This window comes from Scyliorhinus canicula, chromosome 15, assembly GCF_902713615.1.
Source record: "Scyliorhinus canicula chromosome 15, sScyCan1.1, whole genome shotgun sequence".
NCBI lineage: Eukaryota > Metazoa > Chordata > Chondrichthyes > Carcharhiniformes > Scyliorhinidae > Scyliorhinus > Scyliorhinus canicula.
Window position 1 is genome coordinate 56,651,715 of NC_052160.1, and position 24,270 is coordinate 56,675,984.

General features: G+C 50.1%; 1 protein-coding gene across 5 annotated transcripts in view; it reads left to right on the forward strand.

Moving 5' to 3' along the window:
• sdk1a (sidekick cell adhesion molecule 1a) overlaps window positions 1-24,270 on the forward strand; it is a 1,043,142-nt gene that overhangs the window by 893,730 nt on the left and 125,142 nt on the right. For all 5 annotated transcript variants that reach the window (XM_038820122.1, XM_038820123.1, XM_038820124.1 and 2 more), the window contains 2 exons: window positions 3,928-4,122; window positions 23,352-23,553. In XM_038820122.1, coding sequence (XP_038676050.1) covers window positions 3,928-4,122; window positions 23,352-23,553 — 397 coding nt within the window. The remainder of the gene's footprint in view (window positions 1-3,927; window positions 4,123-23,351; window positions 23,554-24,270) is intronic.

Consider the following 24,270-nt stretch of genomic DNA (forward strand, 5'->3'; position numbering starts at 1 on the left):
AAATGGCTCCCCCAGAGCTGCAATGCCCATGGTCTCCAAGGGCAGAGAGGATGTTTCGGGTTGGTCGATAGATTGCCCTGCGATGGAAGGGAGAGGGCAGTGCATCACGGAGAATAAATGATGGGACGAGGTTTACCTGGGTGAGGCTTGAAGAATGACTTCGCTCTCTGCACGGGTGTGGTCTTGCTCCTCCCCAGCCAACTCAAAGGCTCTTTCCTAAAAGGGGGTGAGGCATCTGAGCTCGGGTGTGACTCCAAGTAACAGTTCCTGCTCACGCCTGTTAAGCTTGAGTTTGTCCTGCAGTGAGACAGATGGGAAGGCGGGAGTTCTGCCAGTTCAGATGGTGATGAGGTGTAACACGTATTACGGATGCCAGAGCAGATCCCAGCAGTGGCTTAGATACTGGATCAGAACCGGAACTTTCTTTTATTTTTAAGAGTGTGTGGAAACATCGATTCGCTCCAGGAGTGATTGCATGAGACACAGGGCATGATTATTTTTACCAGCAAAACTTTATTATAGCAAAAGAAAAACAATATTTAAAAGTTGTAACTTCAAACCTAACAAGATCAGTTTACATGTATCTTTTAACACATAATTTCCCATTAAACAGCCCGTAAAATTAACATGCAGCTCTCAACTCCACTTACACAGGCCAGGCAAAATTATACTTGCATTTACAGAACATATTCCTGTGTTACTGCGTTTCCTTCAGACCCTTTCCAAAAGCCTGTGTCTGTGGTAGTTTCTTCATGGCCCCTCTCGATCGCTATCCAATTCTTTCTTCCCCCACCTGTTCAATTAGGATTCTGTTATCTTTCTGAGCTCCTCCCAGCCCCTCAATGTTGGTTCTGTCCCAACATGACCAGACTTGAACTCTTCATCACTATCTTGGGTTTTTGATTGGCAACACCCTTTACACAATAGAACAGGGCCATGCTATGAATATGCAACTAATCTCCAATTTACAGACAAAAGAGGCCACCAGATTCCGTAACGACCTAACGGATGGTCAGGCAAGATAGATCTTGAGTGAATCACCCTAGCTGAACAAGGGCATCCTGTTTATTTCCATTAACGAGTTTAAATTTGAATGAGACAACGTATCTCAGGCCAGGTGTTGGTGTATACCTCTGACTCAGTGCTAGCAGTTTTACCCTCAAGCTGTTAATCCCTAAATTGTCCACTACACCTTTGATTCAATTTCCTAACATCCCCAGGTGTCACATAAGCATGGGACTTGAGTGAGAACGGGGATGTGAGGAGAAGATTACGAGGGGAAGACCGTGGGGATTTTGGGTGGGGGGAGTGCTGGGGCTGAAGAAGGCCTTATGACAGGTGTTGACAACCCGCAAGGTGGCTGGTTAAGAGATCACCTTGGAGATGCGAGGGATGTTTGAGGGGGTGCAGCAAGAGACTGGAGGTGGCAGACTTATCCTGGCTTTTTGTGGTACTGCTCTCCTCTTCCGTGAGCTGGCACTGACTAAGTCTGCCCAAGCGGGGGTCGTTACCTTGCTGGATGGACATCTGCATGACCATGGGTAGAGGGCATCCCACTTATGCTACAGTCTATCCAGGAGTCTGGGCAGGGCTCCCTGTGAGAAACCTGTTGCTGGCTTCCTGGCAGCCACCCCCTCAAATGGATCTGGAACAAGTGCTGGGAAGGTGTTTTATCGGGAGCTCACCAATGATTGCAAAAATTAAGTTGCCCCGGGGCAAGCAGGAGGCCTCCACAAGCATGGCGTGATTCACATGGGTTAAAAAATATTATTAAAGAGACTCGATAGTCTTTGAGATTTCCTGCTGATTGCCCCTGCGGGATTAATACCGAATTTCACACTGAAACTGAAAAATTACACCCAATGTCTTCAAGAAGATATACACAGACTGATAAAATGGCCATCCAGCCGTCATTAAATATAAAGCAGAAAAGTTCGAAGTGAAACATTTTGGGAGGAAGAACAAGGAGAGGCAATATAAAATAAAGGGTACAATTCTAAAGGGGTGCAAGAGCAGTGGGACCTGGGGAATATATGTGTACAAATTGTTGAATGTGGAAAGACAAGTTGAGAAAACGGTTAATGAGACATACAGGATCCTGGGCTTTATAGATGGAGGCATAGAGTACAAAAACAAGAAGATGAAACATTATGAAACATTGGTTTGTCCTCAACTGGACTATAGTGTCCAATTCTGGGCACCACACATTAGGAAGAATCTGAAGGCATTTAAAGAGTTATGAAAACGGATTGGATAAGCCAGGGTTGTTCCCCTTGGAAAAGAGAAGGTTGAGGGGAGATTTAATAGGGGTGATAAAAATCATGAGGCATCTGGACACAGTCGGTAGGGAGAAATTGTTTTCATTGATGGAAGGGGTGAGAACCAGAGGACACCAATTTAAGGTGAATGGCAAAAGAACTTGAGGTGACATGAGAAAAATGTTCTATACAGTGAGTAGTTTTGACCTCGAATGCACTGCCTGAGAGCGTGATGAAAGCAGGTATAATCATGGCTTTTACAAGGGCATTGGATAATTATCTGAAGAAGCAGAAATTGCAGTTCCAACGGAAAAAGGGCAGAGTTTTGGACTAGCTGAGTTGCCCTTCCAGAGGGCCAGCATGGACACGATGGTTTGATCAGCCTCCTCCTGGGCTGCAACCATTTGATGATTCAATTAACTTTTTCAAGGAATTCGATGGTGAGATTCAACAGCATATCTGTGGGAGTTCTTGTTAATTCCTTTGACTGCCATCTGAGGGGTTGTGCCTAGAAGATAGAACATAGAATACAGAAGGAGGCCAGTCGGCCCATCGACTCTTTACCGCAGACTCTCTACCGAGTCTCTACTGCACATCCTCTGGGGAATCGTAGAATCACTGTCAGCCCCTTCTGGATTTCTGTGTTATTCTCTCCTATGTGCAGATGTTGTTTGTTTCAGTGGAATGTTGACGCCGAACACTTCACAATTTCACAAAATCTACACCAATAACTTACATTTCTCCCTTTGTTCATGTTCCTTTTCTTTCTTTTCTCATACTCGTTCATCTTTTGTCACCCTTATGGTGCTGTTTTATTGCTGACCCAGATTGCTCTGACACTTTAAAGTATCACCATTACTCTTCCTAGCTGTGACGATTGAGAATACATGCAATTTGGAATATTCATCAGTAAATCCATCTTTTGGAAATAATTTCTCATTCCCTTCATCATATCTGCAAGGAACAAGACAATTTAAATGGTATTTAATTAAATCCTCTGTCCATTGCTGCAACAACTAATGGGACATTATATTTGCCCCTATGAGTCAAATGGTAAATGAACTACACGGTTTGGAACTGAGCCAGCATTCAGGAGAATGGCCAGTTTTGTTCCCAGTCTTCATGCTTTAAGGTGGTCTCTGCCAAAAACGCAATCAGGATGTTATAATTGTTCTCAGTATTGCACTAGAGGGGGGGGATATACAACTCTGGTTCCTGCTCCTGAAAGGGTAACATTACATAAGCACACCACTGGGACTATCTCTGATACCACCCCCAGTTTAATAACCTGCCTGTGCTGGCTGTTTGGACCCACACATGACAAACAGCAACTTGGGTGAGATGTTGGAGATTGGCTGGTCTCCCAGCATGTGTCACTGCCTTTAGGAGAACAGAGAATTGGAGTGACAAAAATGAACATCAAATCATCATGCTATATAATATGCTCAGTTTTATTGAAATGCATATGTGTTTTGGAATATCCTGAGGATGTTAAAATGCTGCATAAATGCATCGTGTTGTTAAAAGGTGAAAACAAAATATTTTAAAGAACTGACTTGATAACATTGTGATAAGTACATACTATTTTTGCAACGGTTTTTCATTATCTTCCATTCTTTTAATTATGTATTACTATTTAACTTGCAATATATATGTTTTTCATTTGCAGGTTACCAGATAGCTTACCGTCTGGCAGCTGCTGAAATAAACAAGTTCATTACCACGGAAGTCCGTTCCAATGTCCGACAGTACTCTGCAACCAAGCTGACACCTGAGTCTCCATACCTCTTCCGTGTGTTTGCGAAGACACGTCGGGGCTGGGGGGAGCCAGTGGAGGCAGTTGTGATCACCACGGAAAGTAGAGGTAAAGTGCCAGCCATTGTGGATATTGTTAAGATTCAAAATAGAGTACTGAATTTCTTAATTCTCTTCATGTGTATCCCAAAACTTAATTAAAGGAATAGTGCAACTTTGGAGATTAGAATAATTATTGTTCTGCATCCACTGAAGGCCTTTAGTTCCAATGCTATCAGTGGCTGATGATAATGCAAGATTCCGTGGTAACATGCTGTCAATGTTCCCAACTCCATCTTTGCAAAAATTAAGAAATGTATCTTTTTTTTAAAAAGTGTTTTATTACAAACATGTATCAAAACAGGTTGCAGCAAATAAACACCCTGGGAAACATACTTCCCAACAATCAACTATACAGTCTGTACAGATTTTTCCCCTTTTCACCCCACCCCCCACCCTGGCGACGAACTGCCCCTCAAATATGGGCATAAACATCCCCCACCTTTCCTCAAACCCCCCCCCCCGCTGCTGAGCCCCTTAACTCATACTTTATCTTCTCTAACTGCAGGAAGTCGTACAGGTCACCCAACCATGCCGCTATCCCCAGTGGCGATGCCGACTGCCACTCCAGTAAAATTTGCCGCCATGCAATCAGAGAGGCGAAGGCCACAACATCAGCCTTCCTTCACGCCATGTTCTCCAGCTTCTCTGAAATCCCAAATATTGCCACCAAAGAGTCCCGGTCCACCTCCTCCTCCACTATCCTGGTTAAGATTGTGAACACTCCAGCCCAGAATCTTCCCAATTTTTCGCAACCCCAAAATATGTGCGTGTGATTCGCTGCCCCCCCCCCCCCCCCACCACACACACCTCTCACACTCATCTGCTACCCCTTGAAAGGATCCACTTATTCTCGCCCGAGTCATATGCACCCTGTGCACCACCTTAAACTGTATCAGGCTCATCCTTGCACAAGAGAAAGTCCCGTTTACCCTACGCAGTGCCTCACTCCATACTCCCCAATTGAGCTCCCCTCTCAACTCCGCTTCCCATTTCTCCTTGATCTTCACCACCCGCTCGCCTCCCTGCTCCCCCAGCCACTTATATATATCCCCAATTCTTCCCTCCCTTTCCACATCTGGAAGCAGCAGTCCATCCAGCAGGTTGTATCCTGGCAGCCTAGGGAACCCCTTCAAGACCTTTCGCGCAAAGGCCCTGACCTGCAGAAACCTGAACTCACTACCCCTCGGCAGCTCTACCCTCTCCCTTAGCTCCTCCATGCTGGTGAACCCTTCCTCCAAATACAGATCCCTCACCTTGACCAACTTCACTTCCCTCCACTTCCGGCATACACTATCCATCCCCTCACCTCCAGCTCAAACCCATGATTCTCGCACAGCGGCGTTAGCACCAACATCCCTTCCACCCTAAACTGCCTCCTCAACTGATTGCATATCTTCACCCTGGACTGCACCACCGGGCTCCCTGAATACCTACTCGGAGCCATTGGCAATGCTGCCGTCACCATAGCCCTCAAACTAGACCCCTTACAAGATTCCTCCTCCATCTTAACTCACTCTACCTCTTCTCCTTCCCACCACCACAGTACCTTTTCCACATTCATTGCCCAATAATAATGAAGCAAGTTCGGCATCCGTGTTCAATAGTGATATAGGCCTCTACGACCCACATTCCATCGGGTCCTTCTCCTTTTTCGGGATTAGTGTGATTACTGCCTACGTTATCGTCTCCGCCAACTCCCCCTTCACCAGTGCTTCATTAAACGCCCCCAACAGGGGTGGTGCCAGGCCCGTCTCAAAATCCTTATAAAATTCCGCCGGGTACCCATCCGGCCCAGGTGCCTTCCCCGACATTATACCCCTGATAACTATCCAGCACCTCCCTCAGCCCCAGGGGCACCTCCAATACCTGCCTCTTTGTTTCCTCCACCTGGGGAAATTCCAACTCGTCCAGAAACTGCCGCATGTCAAGAAATTATATCTCTCATAATGATGTACTTAAATTCTCCACATTATCAAATGTGCCCTACTGGAGAGGTTGCTGTTCCCGGACATGGAACTTCGTGAGCTCATTGTTGGTCCGTACGCTCGCCACTGGGGCCACATATAACAGGCACACCCAAGCCGCAAACTTTGGCCCGAACTCGAATTTCCCAGGACCTCGAACAGCTACCGCCACTCCACCCGATCGAATGTCTTCTCTGCAACCATGGAAACCACTACCTCCGATAGCCGTCCTCTCAAAGGGGTCATAATCACGTTTAACAATTGACTTATATTACTGGAGAGTTGCCTCCCTTTATGAAAACCTTTTGCTCCTCTGCAACCACCTCCGGGACACAACCTTCCATCAGCTCTGCCACCAGCTTGTCCAGCACTTTTACATCCATGTTTAACAGCTATATGGGCCTGTACGACCCACATTCTACCGGGTCCTTCCCCTTATTCGGTATTAATGTAATCGCCGTCTGCGTCATCGTCTCCGGCAGCTCCCCCTTCTCCAGCGCCTCGCTAAATGCCCCCAGAAGATGTGGTGCCAGTTCCATCACAAATTCCTTATAAAATTCTGCCGGGTAACCATCCAGCCCCAGGGCCTGTCCTAACTTCAGCACCCTTATACTTTCCAATACATCCCTCAGCCCCAAAGCGCCTGTCTTGTCTCTTCCTCCAGCCCATCCAAAAACCACCCCAGGTCTACCTCTTCACCCCCCGGGTCAGCTCTGAATATTTTCTTATAGTATTCCCTAAACGCCTCATTTATCTTCCCTCGACCGACACCACCTCCCGTCTCTGTCTGTACCCTCAAAATTTCCCTGCCTCCATAACTGATGTACCAACATCATATATATATGTAAACTCGCTTCCTCTCGGGAGTTCCACCTTCTCCTTCAGCTCCTGTATACTTGCCTTCTCTCCGTACTTATAGTGCACCCACCTTGCCCTGCGCAGTTACCCCACCGCCCTCCCAGTCGTCAGCCTATCGAATTGTCCTTCTCACCAATCCATCCGCGGTGGGTGCCCTCAAATACTTCCTGTTCACCTCGAATATCTCACCCAGTAAACGCTCATACTTCTCCCTCCTTTTCCTGTCCTCATGTGTCTTGAACGAGATAATCGCCCCCCGGACCACTGCCTTCAGTGGCTCTCAGAATGTGGCTGCCGACACCTCCACGTTCTTTTACAACCTTAATCACCGACCGCACTTTATCACAGAACCCTCTATCTGCTAGCAATCCAGAATCTAACCTCCACCCCGGCATCTGCTCCCATCCCGATCTAAGCCGAACCTCCATCCAGTGGGGTGCATGGTCCGAAATTGCTCACTCCCCCCTGGGTTCTTAAAACGTCACGGGTCCATCATGCCCATCTTTTCCATGGACCCTCCCAGTTACTTTGCCATCGGTACCTTCCCATTGACCTAGGGCTCGACCTGTCCACCAGCACACAATTAAAGTCTCCTCCCATAATCAACTCATGCATGCCCAAAAAAGGGATCGCTGCCAGCAACCCCTCATAAACCTCACATCACCCCAAATTGGTGCGTATACATTCACCATCAACACCAGTGTCCCCTCTAGTACTGCGCTCACTATCACATACCTCTCCCCCTGGGTACGTCACTTCCTTCACACTCTCAAACCCCATCTTTCTGCTCATCAGAATGGCCACCCCCGCGATTTTGAGTCAAACCCCGAGTAAAATACCTGACTCACCCATCTTTTCCTCAATCTGATCTGATCCTTCACGCGGAGGTGCGTCTCCTGCAGAAAGACCGCCCCCGCCTTCAAACTCCTGAAGTGCACGAAGACCCAAGATCTTTTCACCGGTCCATCAAGCCCTAGCACATTCTACATTATAAGCCTTACTGCGGGTTTACGCCTCTGTTCCCCTCTACCGTCCGCCATCTTCCCCCTCTAATCTCACCCTCTACTCAGGCCATCCAAGATGGCCACCTTCTCGGCCCCTGACCACGATTCATCTCCAACTCTGCCATGTCCCATCTCAAACTCTGCCACGTCCCATCTCCCCCGCCTCCATCCTTGGCCATCTCTTGCAGCCATCACCCCCACCTCACTTCCGTTCACCAGCATTATCTCCCAGTGTGGCAATGCCTGCCAAAGGCTCCTCCTATTAACCCCCTACCCCATCCCCACCCTCTCCTCTTTGTTGTGTGGCGAAGCTTCCCTGCGAACCTGCCCCTCTCCTACCCAAACATCCCAAACCACAGGTTGTCTCGTCCGGGGGGAAAAAAAGAAAAAACACCGCCAAAGGCAGCAGGTGGGAGTGGGAGGGCCGACTGTCCCCTTACAAACTTTTCACCCCTGCTATACATTGTTGACCCAACAAAAATCCTCCACCTAGGGACAAATAAACCACCCACCCTCCATCCCCCACTCTAACCATTTGCTCCGTACTCCGAAGTGCCAGCTCCTCTGTCTCCCAATAAAATTCAGTTCTTCCCCAGTTTGTGCTCTTTAATGAAGTCATTGGGCACTTCTAGGGTCCCAAAGTGATATTCTCGGCTTTCATAAGTTACCGACAGTTTTACCGGGTAGAGCATGCCGAACCTGATCTGCTATCAATAGAACACCGCCTTGGCCCTGTTAAACCCCGCACGCTGTTTTGCCAGTTCAGCTCCAATGTCCTGGTATATTTGGAACCTTGTTCACCTCCCATTCACAGTTCCGTTTCTCCCTGGCCCACTCCAGGATCTTCTCTTTTTCTGCAAACTTGTGGAATCTTACAAACACCGCATGCAGAGGCTCCCCTGCCCTTGGCTTCTGACTCAGAGACCTCTGCGCTCTATCCACCTCTGGGGCCTTATCCAGCACACCCTCCAGTACAAGCCCTGCCCGCATCTTCGAGACATATCTCGTGGCACTCGTGCCTTCCACTCCTTCAGGCAGGCTGACGATGCGCAGGTTATGCCTTCTCAATCTATTCTCGTGCCCTTCCACCTTTGCTCTCAGCATCATGCTAAGGTCTCCTAAGAGCCCGACCTCCATTTCCATTCCACCACCCGATCATTGTGGTCCAACATCACCCTCTCTATCTCTCAGATCTGCGACCCCTGAGCCTCCAGACACTTTTCGACCCTTTCCTTCGAGCCCTTGAATGGCCTTCGATCTGTCCTCCTATATCTCTTTCCCTTGTTGACGGAACTCTTCCCTGATGAAAGCCATCAACTGTTCCATCTGGGGCTTTCCAACCTGCACCGGCCCATTCCCCTTCACTATCTTTCCAAAGGCCGCTGCGCCACAGGTCTCTTCAAACTCCTTGGCCAGGTCTTTCACCTTCTGCCAGGTTTGGCAACCAGCAGACCTGCCACACCCGGGAGGAGCTTCTCCTCCAACCTTCAGCTACACTTTTCCATCAAAATCTCTCCCCTTTTCAGGTAAAAAGGGCTTGAATCTGTGCCCTTGAGCAGGAGCTGCCATGTGTGCGACCATTCACACCATAGGCGCCGCTGGAAGTCAGGTTTCCAGAATCTTACTAGTAACCTCATCAGAAGACCCTCAGAGAGCTTGGAGAAAATGCACACCCTATCTGTGTAACTTCTGTGGGTCTTCACCAAAATTGCCAGATTATTGCCAAAACTGAAAAAAATTACTCATGAAATGCAATTAAGCACAAATAGAATGACCGGTAAAATGCTTGTGCAGCGCTGCAGAGGCCTGGCAATACTTTGCTGGGGCTTGATGCTCTGCTGGCTGCTTCCTTTATGGCCTGCTCTCCGTTCCAACAGGAAAAGTATGCACGTGGAAGTGGCCACAGTGTGCGTCAGAAAGCTGTGAATGTGTGCTATCCTGACATCACAACCGGCCAATGTAACAACAGAATACCACAGTTGGACCATGTAGGTTCAGACAGCTAATTGATCAATCACTCACCAAACAAGTCTGAATCTGCAAGCTGGGACCTGCACAATGGTTCCTTAAATTACCAGGCAAATTGTGTGGAAGTACTGTGGGGTGTTTTTGAAGGTGTTGTCGTGCATTCCTGAATTTTCTAGACTGTTGCTGCATCCTCACAAGGATGGCAGAGGTGTAAGTGATCTGTCCACACAAATGCTGCCTAGGTATGGGAGCAGCCCTCACCAGGTGCACTCCCTCCCGATGCCAGGTCCCACAATTGGGCACCTTTGAACAAGGGACCTCTTTTGAGAACCTGCAAGCAAACATGCTCCTCGCATGGCATGGTTAATACCAGTGATGGTGGCATGATGCCCTTAAGTAGGTATTAATTTCCCACTTAAGGGCCTCAGTTATCAGTGGGGCAAGAAGGCCGTCCATAAGACTTCCCGCCACAGACGTAATTAGGGTAGAGACAGGATGCAGGCATGGTCCCCCCCCTCCTCACTGATTAAATGCACCCTGCCACTTGGAGAAGCAATTTCCACTCAGACTGTAGCCATTCAAGAAGGCAGTTCATCATCACCTTCCCAGATGAGGATTGGCACCAAATGTTGGCCTTATCAGTGAACTATACAGCTCAAGATTCTCTTTTAAGTGTGGCCTCTTGTTTATCAGTGTGATCACCTATAAAATAGGGGCAGGATGCAAAATTTTGTATTTCCTTAAAATAAAAATAGTAAATAAGACGTTACTGTGGGCAGCACGGTGGCGCAAATGGTTAACACGGTTGCCCCACGGCGCTGAGGTCCCAGGTTCGATCCCGGCTCTGGGTCACTGTCCGTGTGGAGTTTGTGCATTCTCCCTGTGTTTGCGTGGGTTTCGGCCCCACAACCCAAAAGATGTGCAGGCTAGGTGGATTGGCCACGCTAAATTGCCCCTTAATTGGAAAAAATGAATTGAATACTCTAAATTTATTTTTAAAAATAATAATAAGACTTAGCCAAGTGCATAACATTGAGTAGAAAACAAAGAGATTTTACTGAAAGTCAGTTGGAAGGTAAATAGATTAGTTAACCAATATTACAGAAATTTGTGTTCCCTAAAGAGCCAGAGATATTGACAAATCGATTTGAGATCTGGCCTTTTCTGCGTAGATAGCCCACTAACTCATTTAATGTTCAGAATCACAGCAAGGGAAGTGCTCCATTCCACAGAAGCCAACTAACAACATTTAAAATCTTGGCAATGAAATATCCTCATAAAGTAGCGCACTAAAGTATTGCATTCAGTCTTTCCCTAAAGAAATTGTCTGCAATTAGTTTCAAGAATGTAATATGTTAGAATGATCTTTTCTATCTTTAATGGCGATATTATCTCTATCTTCATGAAAAGACTCATTTAAAAAATGGTAAAAATGCAAATTCTGTGAAGGAACGATTTCTCATAATTTATATTAATCTAGTCTCCATACGTCAGCTACAGCATATTTTCTTGATTCTCTTACATTTCAGCCATGGCGCAGTTGTAGAGCTCTCACTTCGAACTTGAAGCTGCTCCAGAGATTTGGGCACAAACATCAAAGCTGACACTCACTCCAGTGCAGTACTGAGAAGTGCTGAAGTGTCATGACATGTTTTTTTTTGAATGAGTGGGTGTACTCGTACAAGGAAATGTGTTAGCCTGCAGGTGCAGCAAGCAATCAGGGAGGTAAATGGCATGTTGGGCTTAACGCAAGGGTGTTGGAGTCTAAAAATAAAGATGTTTCCCTACAATTGTATAGGGTTATGATGAGACCATGCCTGGAGTACTGTGTGTAGTTTTGGAGTCCGATTTTCATCAAGGAGTCAGGGCTTTTCTCTTAATGACCCCAACTGTCCCTAGCTTCTGATGGTACTGCCCACCATGCCCCAGTGCCCTCTCCGTGATCCTCAATGTACTAGCCCTCCGAGCTCTACCACTTACATCTCGGTGTGTCTCCAGGATAAACATCAGAGGTGGAGGCGACCTGCTGCTTACCTGTGTGTCTCTGCCCCGGTGGAGGGTGGGGATGACAGCTGTGACACCTCAATGGTTTGATGCCCTGGCAGGCATCCTCTGGAGTGCCGCAGGGCCCTGGCCGACTTGCCGGTGGCATATGCCTTGCCGTGCCACCCTGTTCCGCACGCTGACCCCAAGATACGCCTTTGTCAGGGGGGATGGACTTGAGGAGTGCTGGCGACCGTCGTCATTTCCCTGTAGGGAGGCTCTGGGTTGGCCTCCAGCGCTACCTCCTTCCTTTTGGTGCCTGTAGGGCCCTGGGAAATCACCTCAGGATGAAGGAGCAGCTGGATTGAGCTCCAGATGCCCCTGTGTCAATTGCATCTGCCAGCCCTGGTGGCTCCCCAAAGTCCGCACCATGGTGTTGATGCCCTTGATGATGGCGCTCTGTAAGTGGGCTATACTCTGCAGCGCCTCGCCAATGTCCACCTGCATCTGGGACATGGTCTTCAGCGAATGGGGCATGCACCAGAGCCTCGGCAACGCCCTCCTGAGACTGGGACACCTCCACAACACCTCGTAAGGGTCCACCTGTGACACGGACAGGTCCCCGAGTGACTCGGACATGCTCTCGAGGCATTGACACCACCACTCATGCGGCTGACGTCGTGCTCCAGGCTTTCCTCTAAGGTCGCCAGCCTCACTGCCACGCATGTCCTGCCTCTGGGACTCCTCTAATCAGCAATGGGGACCCACTGGAGTTTGCTGACGTTCCCCTCCTAATCTTACAGCCGTACACTATTGACTGCAGCAGCTCCGGGATAGCATAGTCCAGAAGCTCAGCAACTGACTGGGACCCAGCTGTGTCCTGGGATCCATCAGACCTCCGACTGGCTCCCCTGGACGCTCCTGCCTCTGCCTGATGTGTACCAGCAACTGTGTGGTGCTCACCAGATTGTGCTCCAGAGGTCTGTCCACTACTTCTGCCCTCTGAGGTGTATGTCTCTGTGCTGGTGGAGGGTGGGGATGAATTGTGGCGTCCTCAGAGTTCTCGTCCAAGATGTTTCCTTGGGCAGTAGGGGGTTGTGCCCTGGATGGGTCTGCACTACCAGTTAGAGATCCTGTGGGAGAATGGACATGTGGTCAGTGAGAGGGAAGGATCATCATCCTGACATGAACAATTCAGGTGTGACAAGTCATCAACCCATTGGATCCTCACCTCTGCGGCGTAGGCCAAGCTGAACATTGGTCACTGATCTATCCTCGGCCATCCCCGCGACACTCCAGCACCTGTTCCTCATAGGTGATGAGAACCCTAAGGTCCGGCAACCTGCCGTCCGTCTGGGCCCTTTCCTGCCGATTGTGCGGCAACTTCTCCTGCAAGGGGGACTTCCGGTTACGGTGATGCGGAGCTAAGCCGCACGTTCGTTAGCTCCCGCTATTTTCGGTCTTTTGGGCTCTTTTAATCTGTATCTGTACTGGCTGGACTTTTCCCCGTGTGGGGACACTTCCTCTAAGATTCTCCACCGGTGGATGGCTTGGACCAGGAGCGAGGCAGGAAAGGCAAGATGGCGGCGGGCGGGGAATCAGCATCGTGGGAGCAGCAGGAGCTGCTTCAGCGCTCCTTCAGGGAGCTGAAGGCAGAGATCCTGGAACCGCATAAGGCCTCCCTGGAGAAGCTCATGCGACCCAGACGGCTCAGGGTGCGGCGATCCGAGAGCTTCGGCAAAAGGCCTCGGAGAGCGAGGACGAACTCCTGGGCCTGGCAGTGAAGGTGGAGTCGCACGAGGCGCTCCACAAGAAGTGGTCAGCGAGGATGGAGGAGATGGAGAACCGCGCCCGTCGGAAGAACCTGCCGATTCTAGGCCTCCCAGAGAGGCTGGAAGGTTCGGTTTTGGGGGCCTATGTGTCTATGATGCTGAACTCGCTAATGGGCGACGGGTCGTTCCAGGGACCCTTGGAGCTGGAGGCCATTGGGTGCTGCTGAGGAAACCCAGGCCAAACGAACCGCCTCGGGCGGTGCTGGTCCGTTTTCACCGCTTTGTCGAACGTGTGTGTGCGCTGAGATGGGCGAAGAAAGAGAGGAGTAGTAGTGAGAGAATGCGGAGATCAGGATCTACCAGGACTGGAGTGCGGAAGTGGCAAAGAGAAGTGCTGGTTTTAATAGGACGAAGGCAGTACTCCACAAGAAGGGGGTCAAGTTTGGCCTGTTACAGCCGGCACGCCTCTGGGTCACTTATAAGGGCCGCCAGCTCTACTTTGACTCTCCGGAGGAGGCCTAGGCTTTCGTCCAGGCAGAGAAGCTAGACTTGAACTGAGGACTGGGGGCTGGGGAACGGTGTACACAGCCCGGAGGCTTTGTCCTCCTTGGTATCCTTTCGCTTTTATCGGTTTTATTTGATGATGTCTTTTTGCTGTTCTGCTTTTTCGCTTTTTGGGACTGTTATCTGTTTACTGGGGCGTTTTGTCACGTCTGGTTTTTTTCGCTGGTTGAGAGTTTGGGAGTGGTTCGCGGTCCTGTTGGGTCATGTGCCTGTCTTTTCCCGTGTGTTGGGTCGGGGGGGCGGGGCTCGGGATGGAAGCGCGGGCTTCTCTCCCGCGCTGGAGGGGCAGTGGGCGGGGCCGGCACTGGGGGTGGGGGGAGGGCACGGTGGTTGTGTTGCACTGGGGAGGGTCATTGGGGTGGCGGGAGCAGCCGGGGTCAGCAGGAGTCGGTTGACTTACGGAAGTACAATGGAAGGGGTTACGCAGCTAGGGGGGCCCTAGCTTGGGTTGGGGGGGGGGGGAGGAGGGGGGGAGGGGGGGGGTACCGGGTTGCTGCTGGAATGGCCGAGAAGGAGCTGGAGCATGTAGAGGGGGTCGGGATGGGGGTCTGTCGTCGGGGGGCGCGGGCACTTGGCGGACTGAGGAAGGGTAATGGCTAGTCAACAGGGGAGGGGCGCAGGTAGCCCCCTGATCCGACTGATAACCTGGAATGTGAGGGGACTGAATGGGCCGGTCAAACGGGCCCGCGTGTTTGCGCACCTGAAGGGGCTGAAGGCGGACGTGGCCATGCTTCAGGAGACGCACCTGAAGGTGGCGGATCAGGTTAGATTGAGGAAGGGATGGGTAAGTGTTTCATTTGGGGCTGGATGCAAAAAATCAGGGGGTGGCGATCCTGGTGGGGAAGAGGGTGTCATTTGAGGCGTTGAATGTGGTGGCAGACGGCGGCGGGAGGTATATGATGGTAAGCGGCAAGCTGCAGGGGGAGCGGGTGGTGCTGGTCAATGTATACGCCCCAAATTGGGACGATGCGGGTTTCATGCGGCACATGTTGCAATTGTATAAGGTGTTAGTGAGGCCACACCTGGAGTATTGTGTTCAGTTTTGGTCTCCTTACTTGAGAAAGGACGTACTGGCACTGGGGGGTGTGCAGAGGAGATTCACTAGGTTAATCCCAGAGCTGAAGGGGTTGGATTATGAGGAGAGGTTGAGTAGACTGGGACTGTACTCGTTGGAATTTAGAAGGATGAGGGGGGATCTTATAGAAACATTTAAAATTATGAAGGGAATAGATAGGATAGATGCGGGCAGGTTGTTTCCACTGGCGGGTGAAAGCAGAACTAGGGGACATAGCCTCAAAATAAGGGGAAGTAGATTTAGGACTGAGTTTAGGAGGAACTTCTTCACCCAAAGGGTTGTGAATCTATGGAATTCCTTGCCCAGTGAAGCAGTTGAGGCTCCTTCATTACATGTTTTTAAGGTAAAGATAGATAGTTTTTTGAAGAATAAATGGATTACGGGTATGGTGTTCGGGCCGGAAAGTGGAGCTGAGTCCACAAAAGATCAGCCATGATCTCATTGAATGGCGAAGCAGGCTCGAGGGGCCAGATGGCCTACTCCTGCTCTTATGTTCTTATGTCGGGCCGGATTCCAGATTTGGAGGCGCGGGGCCTGATAATGGGGGGGGGGGGGGGGGGGGGGGATTTCAACACGGTGCTGGATCCGCCACTGGATCAATCCAGATCCAGGACGGGTAGGAGGCCAGCGGCGGCTATGGTGTTGAGGGGGTTTATGGACCAGATGGGAGGGGTGGATCCATGGAGGTTTGCGAGGCCGAGGGCCAGGGACTTTTCATACTTCTCCCATGTGCATAAGGCCTATTCCGGATTGATTTTTTCATTGAGTAAGGCGCTGATTGCGAGCGTGGAGGATGCTGAGTATTCGGCGATAGCCATTTCTGACCATGCCCCGCACTGGGTGGACCTCGAGCTGGGGGAGGAGAGAGACCAGCGCCCGCTTTGGCGCTTGGAGGTGGGGCTGCTGGCGGACGAGGAGGTGGGCGGGCGGGTTCGAGGATGAATCGAGAGATACCTGGAGGCCAATGACAACGGGGAGGTCCGAGTGGGGACGGTCTGGGAGGCGCTGAAGGCGGTGGTTAGCGGGGAGTTGATCTCCATTCGAGCCCACAGGGAGAGGAGAGAGCAGAGAGAGAGGGAGAGACTGGTGGGGGGGATGGTGAGGGTGGACAGGAGACACGCGGAGGCTCCGGAGGAGGGATTGCTGAGGGAGTGGCGTAGTCTCCAGGCTGAGTTCGACTTGTTGACCACCAGAAAGGCTGAAGCTCAGTGGAGGAAGGCACAGGGAGTGGTGTACGAGTATGGGGAGAAGGCTAGCAGAATGCTGGCACACCAGCTCCGCAAGCGGGATGCGGCCAGGGAGATTGGTGGAGTTAAGGATAGGGGAGGAAATGTGGTGCGAAGGGGGATAGACATTAATGGGGTCTTCAGGGACTTTTATAAGGAACTGTATTGGTCCGAACCCCCAGCGGAGGAGGGGAGGATGGGGCACTTTTTGGACCGGCTGAGATTCCCGAGGGTGGAGCAGGGACAGGTGGAGGGACTGGGGGCGCCGGTTGAGCTGGAGGAGCTGGTCAAAGGGATAGGGAGCATGCAGCTGGGGAAGGCACCGGGGCCGGATGGGTTCCCGGTCGAATTTTATAAGATGTATGCAGACCTGTTGGGCCCCTTGCTGGTTAGGACCTTCAATGAGGCAAGGGAAGGCTCTGCCTCCTACGATGTCTCGGGCGTTGATTTCCTTGATCCTTAAGCGGGACAAAGATCCCCTGCAGTGTGGGTCATACAGGCCGATCTCACTTTTAGCCACGAGGATAGAGGACTGTGTGCCGCAGGTTATCCACGAGGATCAAACGGGGTTCGTGAAGGGGAGGCAGCTGAACACTAACATACGGAGGCTCTTGAATGTTATAATGATGCCGGCGGTAGAAGGGGAGGCGGAGATAGTGGTGGCGTTGGACGCGGAGAAGGCCTTCGATAGGGTTGAGTGGGGGTACTTGTAGGAGGTGCTGGAAAGGTTCGGGTTTGGGGAGGGGTTTGTCATGTAGGTGAGGCTGTTATATGAGGCCCCGATGGCGACTGTGGCCACGAATATGAGGAGATCGGAGTATTTTCGGTTATACCGAGGGACGAGGCAGGGGTATCCCTTGTCCCCCCTGCTTTTTGCACTGGCAGTTGAACCCCTGGCTATGGCGCTGAGGGAGTCGAGGAATTAGAGGGGGCTGGTGCGAGGTGGGGAGGAACACCGAGTGTCGCTCTATGCGGATTACTTATTGTTATATGTGGCGGACCCGGTTGGGGGAATGCCGGAGGTGATGAGGATTCTCAGGGAATTTGGGGATTTCTCAGGGTACAAGCTCAACTTGGGGAAGAGCGAGCTGTTCGTTGTACACCCGGGGGACCAGGAGGGGGGGATTGGTAGGCTCCCACTAAAAAGGGCGGAGAGGAACTTCAGGTACTTGGGGGTCCAGGTGGCCAGGAGCTGGGGGGCCTTGCATAAGCTTAAGGCTGGTGGAGCAAATGGAGGAGGAGTTCAAGAGATGGGACATGCTGCCGCTGTCTCTGGCGGGTAGGGTGCAATCAGTCAAGATGACGGTGCTCCTGAGATTTCTGTTCCTGTTCGAGTGCCTCCCCATCCTTATCCCGAAGGCCTTTTTCAGGCGGGTTAGCAGGAGCATTACGGGGTTTGTGTGGGCGCACGGGACCCCAAGGGTGAGAAGGGTGTTCTTGGAGCGGGGCAGGGATAGGGGGGGGGCTGGCACTTCCCAACCTCTGTGGGTATTATTGGGCTGCCAACGCAGCGATGGTGCGTAAGTGGGTAATGGACGGGGAAGGGGCAGCATGGAAGAGGATGGAGATGGCGTCCTGTGTGGGCACGAGCCTGGAGGCGCTGGTAACAGTGCCGCTCCCTCCGACGAGGTATACCACGAGCCCGGTGGTGGCGGCTACCCTCAAAATCTGGGGGCAATGGAGACAGCACAGGGGGAGGTGAGGGCCTCGATGGGATCCCCGATACAGGGGAACCACTGGTTTGTCCCGGGAAGAATTGATGACGGGTTTCTGAGTTGGCACAGGGCAGGTGTTAGGAGGTTGAGGGACCTGTTTGTAGACGGGAAGTTTGCGAGCCTGGATGAGCTGGAAGGGAAGTTCGGGATCCCCCCGGGGAACACCTTTAGCTTCATGCAGGTAAGGGCAGGGCCGGCCCAAGGCACCGGCAACTCGGGCAGTCACCCGGGGCGCCATGTGCTAAGGGGCGCCAGAGACTCGGGTCCCGCGCATGCGCAGTTGGGCCGGTGCCAAACAGCGCATGCGCGGTGGCCGCCCTCCCCCAGGGTGGCCGCCCTCCCCTGGGGCGGCCCCCTCTGCCCCCCCCCCCTCCCTCCCGCCCCCCCCTCCCTCCCGCCCCCGCCCTTCGGCCCCCCCGCCTCGGGCCTGCCACCCCCCGCCTCGGACCCGCCCCCCCGCCTCGGGCCCCCCCCCCCCCCCCGCCTCGGGTCCGCCCCCCCCCCCCCCCCCCCCCCCGCCTCGGGCCCGCCCCCCCCCCCCCCCCCCCGCCTCGGGTCCGCCGCCCCCCCCCCCCCCCGCCTCGGCCCCCCCCCCCCATGCCTCGGGCCCGCCCCGCCCCCGCCACCCGCCTTGGCCCCCCCGCCTCGGCCCCCGCCACCCCCCCCCCCACCCAGCGCCCCGCACCCCCCCCCCTCTCGGCCCCCCCGCCCCCTCGGCCCCGCCCCGCCCCCTCGGCCCCCCCCGCCCCCTCGGCCCCCCGCCCCCCCCTCGGCCCGCCCCCCTCGGCCCTGCCCCCTCGACCCCGCACCCCGGCCCCGCCCCCCCTACACCCGGCGCCCCCCCCCCCCCCCCCCAAAGGGCACCGAAGTTCAGCTTGCCCGGGGCGCCAGCAACCCTAGGGCCGGCACTGGGTAAGGGTGTTTGTCAGGTGGCGGGGTTCCCTCTGCTGCCACCGCGTGGGGTTCATTACAGGGTGCTCTCGGGGGTGTGGGTTGGAGAGGGGAAGATCTCGGCAACGTACCAAGTGATGCAGGACTTAGACGAGTCCTCGGTGGAGGAGCTGAAGGGTAAATGGGAGGAGGAGCTGGGTGAGGAGATTGAGGAGGGGACGTGGGCGGACGCCCTAAGAAGGGTGAACTCCTCTTCTTGTGCGAGGCTTAGCCTCATACAGTTTAAGGTGCTGCATAGGGCTCACATGATCGGGACAAGGATGAGCCAGTTTTTTGGGAGTGAGGACAGGTGTATTAGGTGCTCAGGAAGCCCAGCAAACCATACCCATATGTTCTGGGCATGCCCAGCGCTGGGGGAATTTTGGAAGGGCATAGCAAGGACTGTCGAGGGTGGTAGGATCCAGGGTCAAACCGGGCTGGGGACTCGCAATATTTGGGGTTGCAGAGGAGCCGGGAGTGCAGGAGGCGAAAGAGGCCGGCATTCTGGCCTTTGCGTCACTAGTAGCCCGGCGTAGGATTCTTCTACAGTGGAAGGATGCGAGGCCCCCAAGCGTGGAGGCCTGGGTCAACGATATGGCGGGGTTTATTAAATTGGAGAGGGTGAAATTTGCCCTAAGGGGATCAGTGCAGGGGTTCTTCAGGAGGTGGCAACCATTCCTAGATTTCCTGGCAGAACGGTAGAAAAAGGCCGGCAGCAGCAGCAGCAACCGGGGGGGGGGGGGGTCAGAAACTGCTCTGTTTTAATTATCCTTTTCATATGTTATTGCTATAAATAAATTTAATATGTTGTCTAGCAAATCAAAGATGACAGAATATAAGCACTATTAGCCTGGAGCAATGACAAAATTCTGGAAAATTTACCACATAAATATCAAATCAATGTTTTCTGGAGAGAATATATACCCCTGGATTGTTCCTTCCCGGTTAGGAGATAAGGAGGATCCTTTGACAGCAGTGCGCTAATCATACACATTTCTCCTCCACTTTTGGACTTCTTGGGTCCCTTTTGGACTGACAACTTCAATTCTAACACATAAATTAGACTGACACTTCAGTGAAGTACAACAGTGGTTTCAGCCAACAGATGTGACATTAATCAAGGTCCCATCCGCCTCATCAGATGGATGTTAAAGATTGAACAAGAGCAGTCATTTTGCCTGGTATCCTTGTTGACATTTCCCTTACCATTTAACCAATGTAACTGTAAACTGATTATCAGCACAATTACTTAATTCCTGTTTGTAGGATTTTGTGTTTTTTTAAATAAATTTAGAGTATCCAATTCTTTTTTTTTCCCAAGTAAGGGGCCATTTAGTGTGGCCAATCCACCTACCCTACACATCTTTGGGTTCTGGGGGTGAGATCCACACAAACACGGGGTGAATGTGCAAACACCACACGGACAGTGACCCGGGGCCGGGATCGAACCCGGTGCTCTACGACGTGAGGCAGCAGTGCTAACCCCTGTGCCACCCTTGGGATTTCATGTGTTAAATAACTGCAGCATCTCCCTCGATTCCAACAGTCATTGAACATTGAAGTTCTTCACAGAATAGTGAAGTGCTTTGAAATATTTTTGAGTCTTCACGTAACACATATTTATTTATTTCTATCATCCACACCTGACCCAGCACTCCCAATACATTTATTTATTTTTAATATTTTTGCTAATGATCATAGAATCATACCACTAGTAGACCACAATATGTCACAGAAGGATGCCATTCGGCCCATCGAGTTTGCTCTGCTGTTCATAACTTCCAACACAGAAGAGAATATTTTTTACATTTTGGAGTGTGAATTTAACAGTGGCTTCTATCTAGCAGAGCTTCCTAATTATCATTAGTAACTGGCATTTTTGCCAAAGACAGCAAAGCCTCATGATGAAAGCTGTTCTAAGAGAGGTAATGAGAAGCAAGGGCCTAAGCCCAAGGTGCAAACCATTAAACCTGAAGAGAGCATAAAAGAAAATGAGAGAAATTAAGAAGTAATGGGGTGCTGTTGCCAAGCGAGGCCAAATCTACATTAATTCATTACAGTTTGTCTGTTTGTTGCTGCTGAAGATTAGCACTTCCTTGGTGGCAAATAATGCAAACAGAAATGCAAACAGTGGCAAACCAAAACAGAATAAAATGCTGAACTGTAGTTTTTTTTACCTGAGTCCTGGATGAGCAGGTGGAGAGATAAATGTGTGCTGAACCATCAAAAACTGGTCACTGCACCATTTACACATATACAATCAATAAAATGTGTATTGCTCATGCACAACACAGCAAACAAAATCAATTACTCCCAACATAACTTCTAAAAGTATTGCTTACTTGATATTTATCTTTGAAAATCAATAAAGGCTTATGAAACAGGGAGGCCATGGCCTGAACCAATACTTCTTTACACTGATAAGCTTTGAACAGTCCATGGCACACTTCAGTTAGCAGAGACTAGTTATGAATTTCATTATAATTCCCTTTCATCTTCAATTAGTATTATTACATCTAGTGAAATCAATGGGCCAAATTATTCAAATTTTAAATGAGCTGAAAGACCATTTACTGTTATAGTTCAATTACTCCCTATTTGACTTTGTAAGAGGATCACTCTGAGACATTTCGAGACCCCGAGTTCAAATATTTCAGTCAGCCTTTTACAGTTTAATTGTTCTTGCAGAATTATAATTTCAGTCATTCGTTTTATTTGAAGCCGACACAGCTTCGGATGAAGTTGGAAGAGCTCTAGGTCAGCCAGAAGATCCTCTCTGAAACATATCCCATACTTTGAGCAGCAATCATCAAAATAAATAGAATGTTGAACAATGTGGCCAAATCTGTAGGGTACAAGTCAGAGGATGCCTAATTAATCCTCTGCTATGCTCTGGTCATACCACTTTTTGCGCTCTCTATCTAATTCTGACTGGTTCAGAGAAGAATGATGAGACTGATTATTAGTATCTGAGAAGACAATGAAGAAAGGTGGGCTCTTCAACGTTGAGAGTAGTGAGTAAGGTACCTGATATTAGTGTAGAAGACAGTAAATGGTACGGAAAAGGTATATCTGGAACATTTCTAGTTAAATCATGATACCAGGATGAGGGAGCACATATTCAAACAAGATCAAGTCAAACGTAGGACTGATTGTAGGATGAACTTTACAGAGTGTGATCAGCAAAAGGACAGACTTTTAGGTGGGAGAATGGCAGCATAAACCTTGGGTGCTATGATAGTACATGACACTATAGAAAAATAGAAAGTAGGCGCAAGAGGAGGTCATTTGGCCCTTTGAGCCTGCTCCGCTATTCATTATGATCATGGCTGATCAAACTCAATAGTCTGATCCCACCTTCTCCCCTTACCATTCGATTCCCTGTGCCAAATCTAACTTGCTTCCAGAAAACATACAACGTTTTGTCCTCAACTACTTTTTGTGGTAGTCAATTCCACAGGCTGACCACTCTCTGGCTGAAGAAATTTCTCCTCTTCTCTGTCTTAACAATCTATCCCATAACCTCAGACTGTGACCCCTGATCCTGGACACCCGCACCATCGGGAATATCCTGAGGTACACCTTCCACGATAGAACCTAGATTGTAGTTTCTTCTGCATGGATGAGCTGGGGTGGGCCTTCCGTATTCCTTCTGGAAGGTCATTTGAGGTTTGCAATTGTAGTTGAACAATACCCAAGTTTAGTTGGACATAGATCCAGATCCAGTAGCTGATTCTTCATGGAGAAAAATGTTGCAATAAAATCTCAGTTAATTAAAATAATGAATATTTCAACATTGCATGTAGGGATTCTGAATATGTTTAAGAAAGTCAATCAAACATTAGTTTGCATAAGTTTGTGCTGTTAAGCTGCATGGAGGATTTATTTTGTGTGCCAGTTCCATTGAAATCATAAGTCCATTCTTTACCAATGGGTTTATAATTTCATTGCACGTAGTACACAGCAGTAATCTTATGTGTCACATTAAGTGGTTGTAATTCCTCACTTTTCCCATCCTGTAAGTCCCTCAAAAGTGGTGGTGGAAAACTGACTCAAGACTGCCCGGACGTCTGTTTGCTTTTGTCTTGTTTTTGTACAAAGGGTTAGGGTTGGGTCCAGTTTAGGGGACAGTTGCAGGACAGAATTGTTTTTAAAACCATTTTTCTTAATTTTGCAGACCGTCCGCAGCCACCTACCAACCTGACAGTCCCTCAGTCTGAGATCTGTGGTCGTAGCTTGCTGTTGCAATGGAAACCAGGCAGTGACGGTTCATCACCAATCCGCTACTTCACAGTGCAAACAAAAGAACTACCTAGCACGGCATGGCAGACACACACCGCTTCAGTCAATCATGGTGCTACATCATATGTGATAGACCGGTAATAAGTACAGTCTGCTTATTGTGTATAAAATTCTACAGCTTATATGCAAAGAATTTAAAATTAAGAAAAAACTACTCTTTGTCTGCCACTCAAGAAATGAAAGAAAACCAGGATTCCTGGAAATCTGGAATCAGTACAGAAAATGTTGGAAATAAGGGCCCAATCAAAAACTGAAAGAGAAGAAAGCTAATGTTTCATCAGTTCCAATCCAAGCCTGCAAAAACGTTCCTGTATTTTCTGCCATTATAATGTCTTGCAACATCCTCCCATGGATACTATTTAACACTGTTCGCTCACTGGGGAAAGCATTCATATTGAGTGAGAGGAATAATTTGATATGGGTTTTATACTTTGTCATGTTCTTTCTTTAAATTGGGTCTGTGGTTTCAATGATAGAGGGAGCTTTATCATACAATTTGCAATACCAAACACGGCAGCAGTACGGAACCAAGACAATCAGTATCATATACAATATCCATTGGTTGCTTTACATTATTGGTAAACAAAATAATTATAGTCTGCTTAAGAATTTCATTGCTAAAGTCTGCACACAAGCTTGGTTCAGAAGATAGAACAAAGAACATAGAAACGTACAGCACAGCCCTCCAAGCCTATGCCGATCATGATGCCCTAACAAAAAAAGAACCTTCTGACCTTACTTAGTCCGTATCCCTCTATTTCCTCCCTAATCATGCATCCATCTAGATGCCTCTT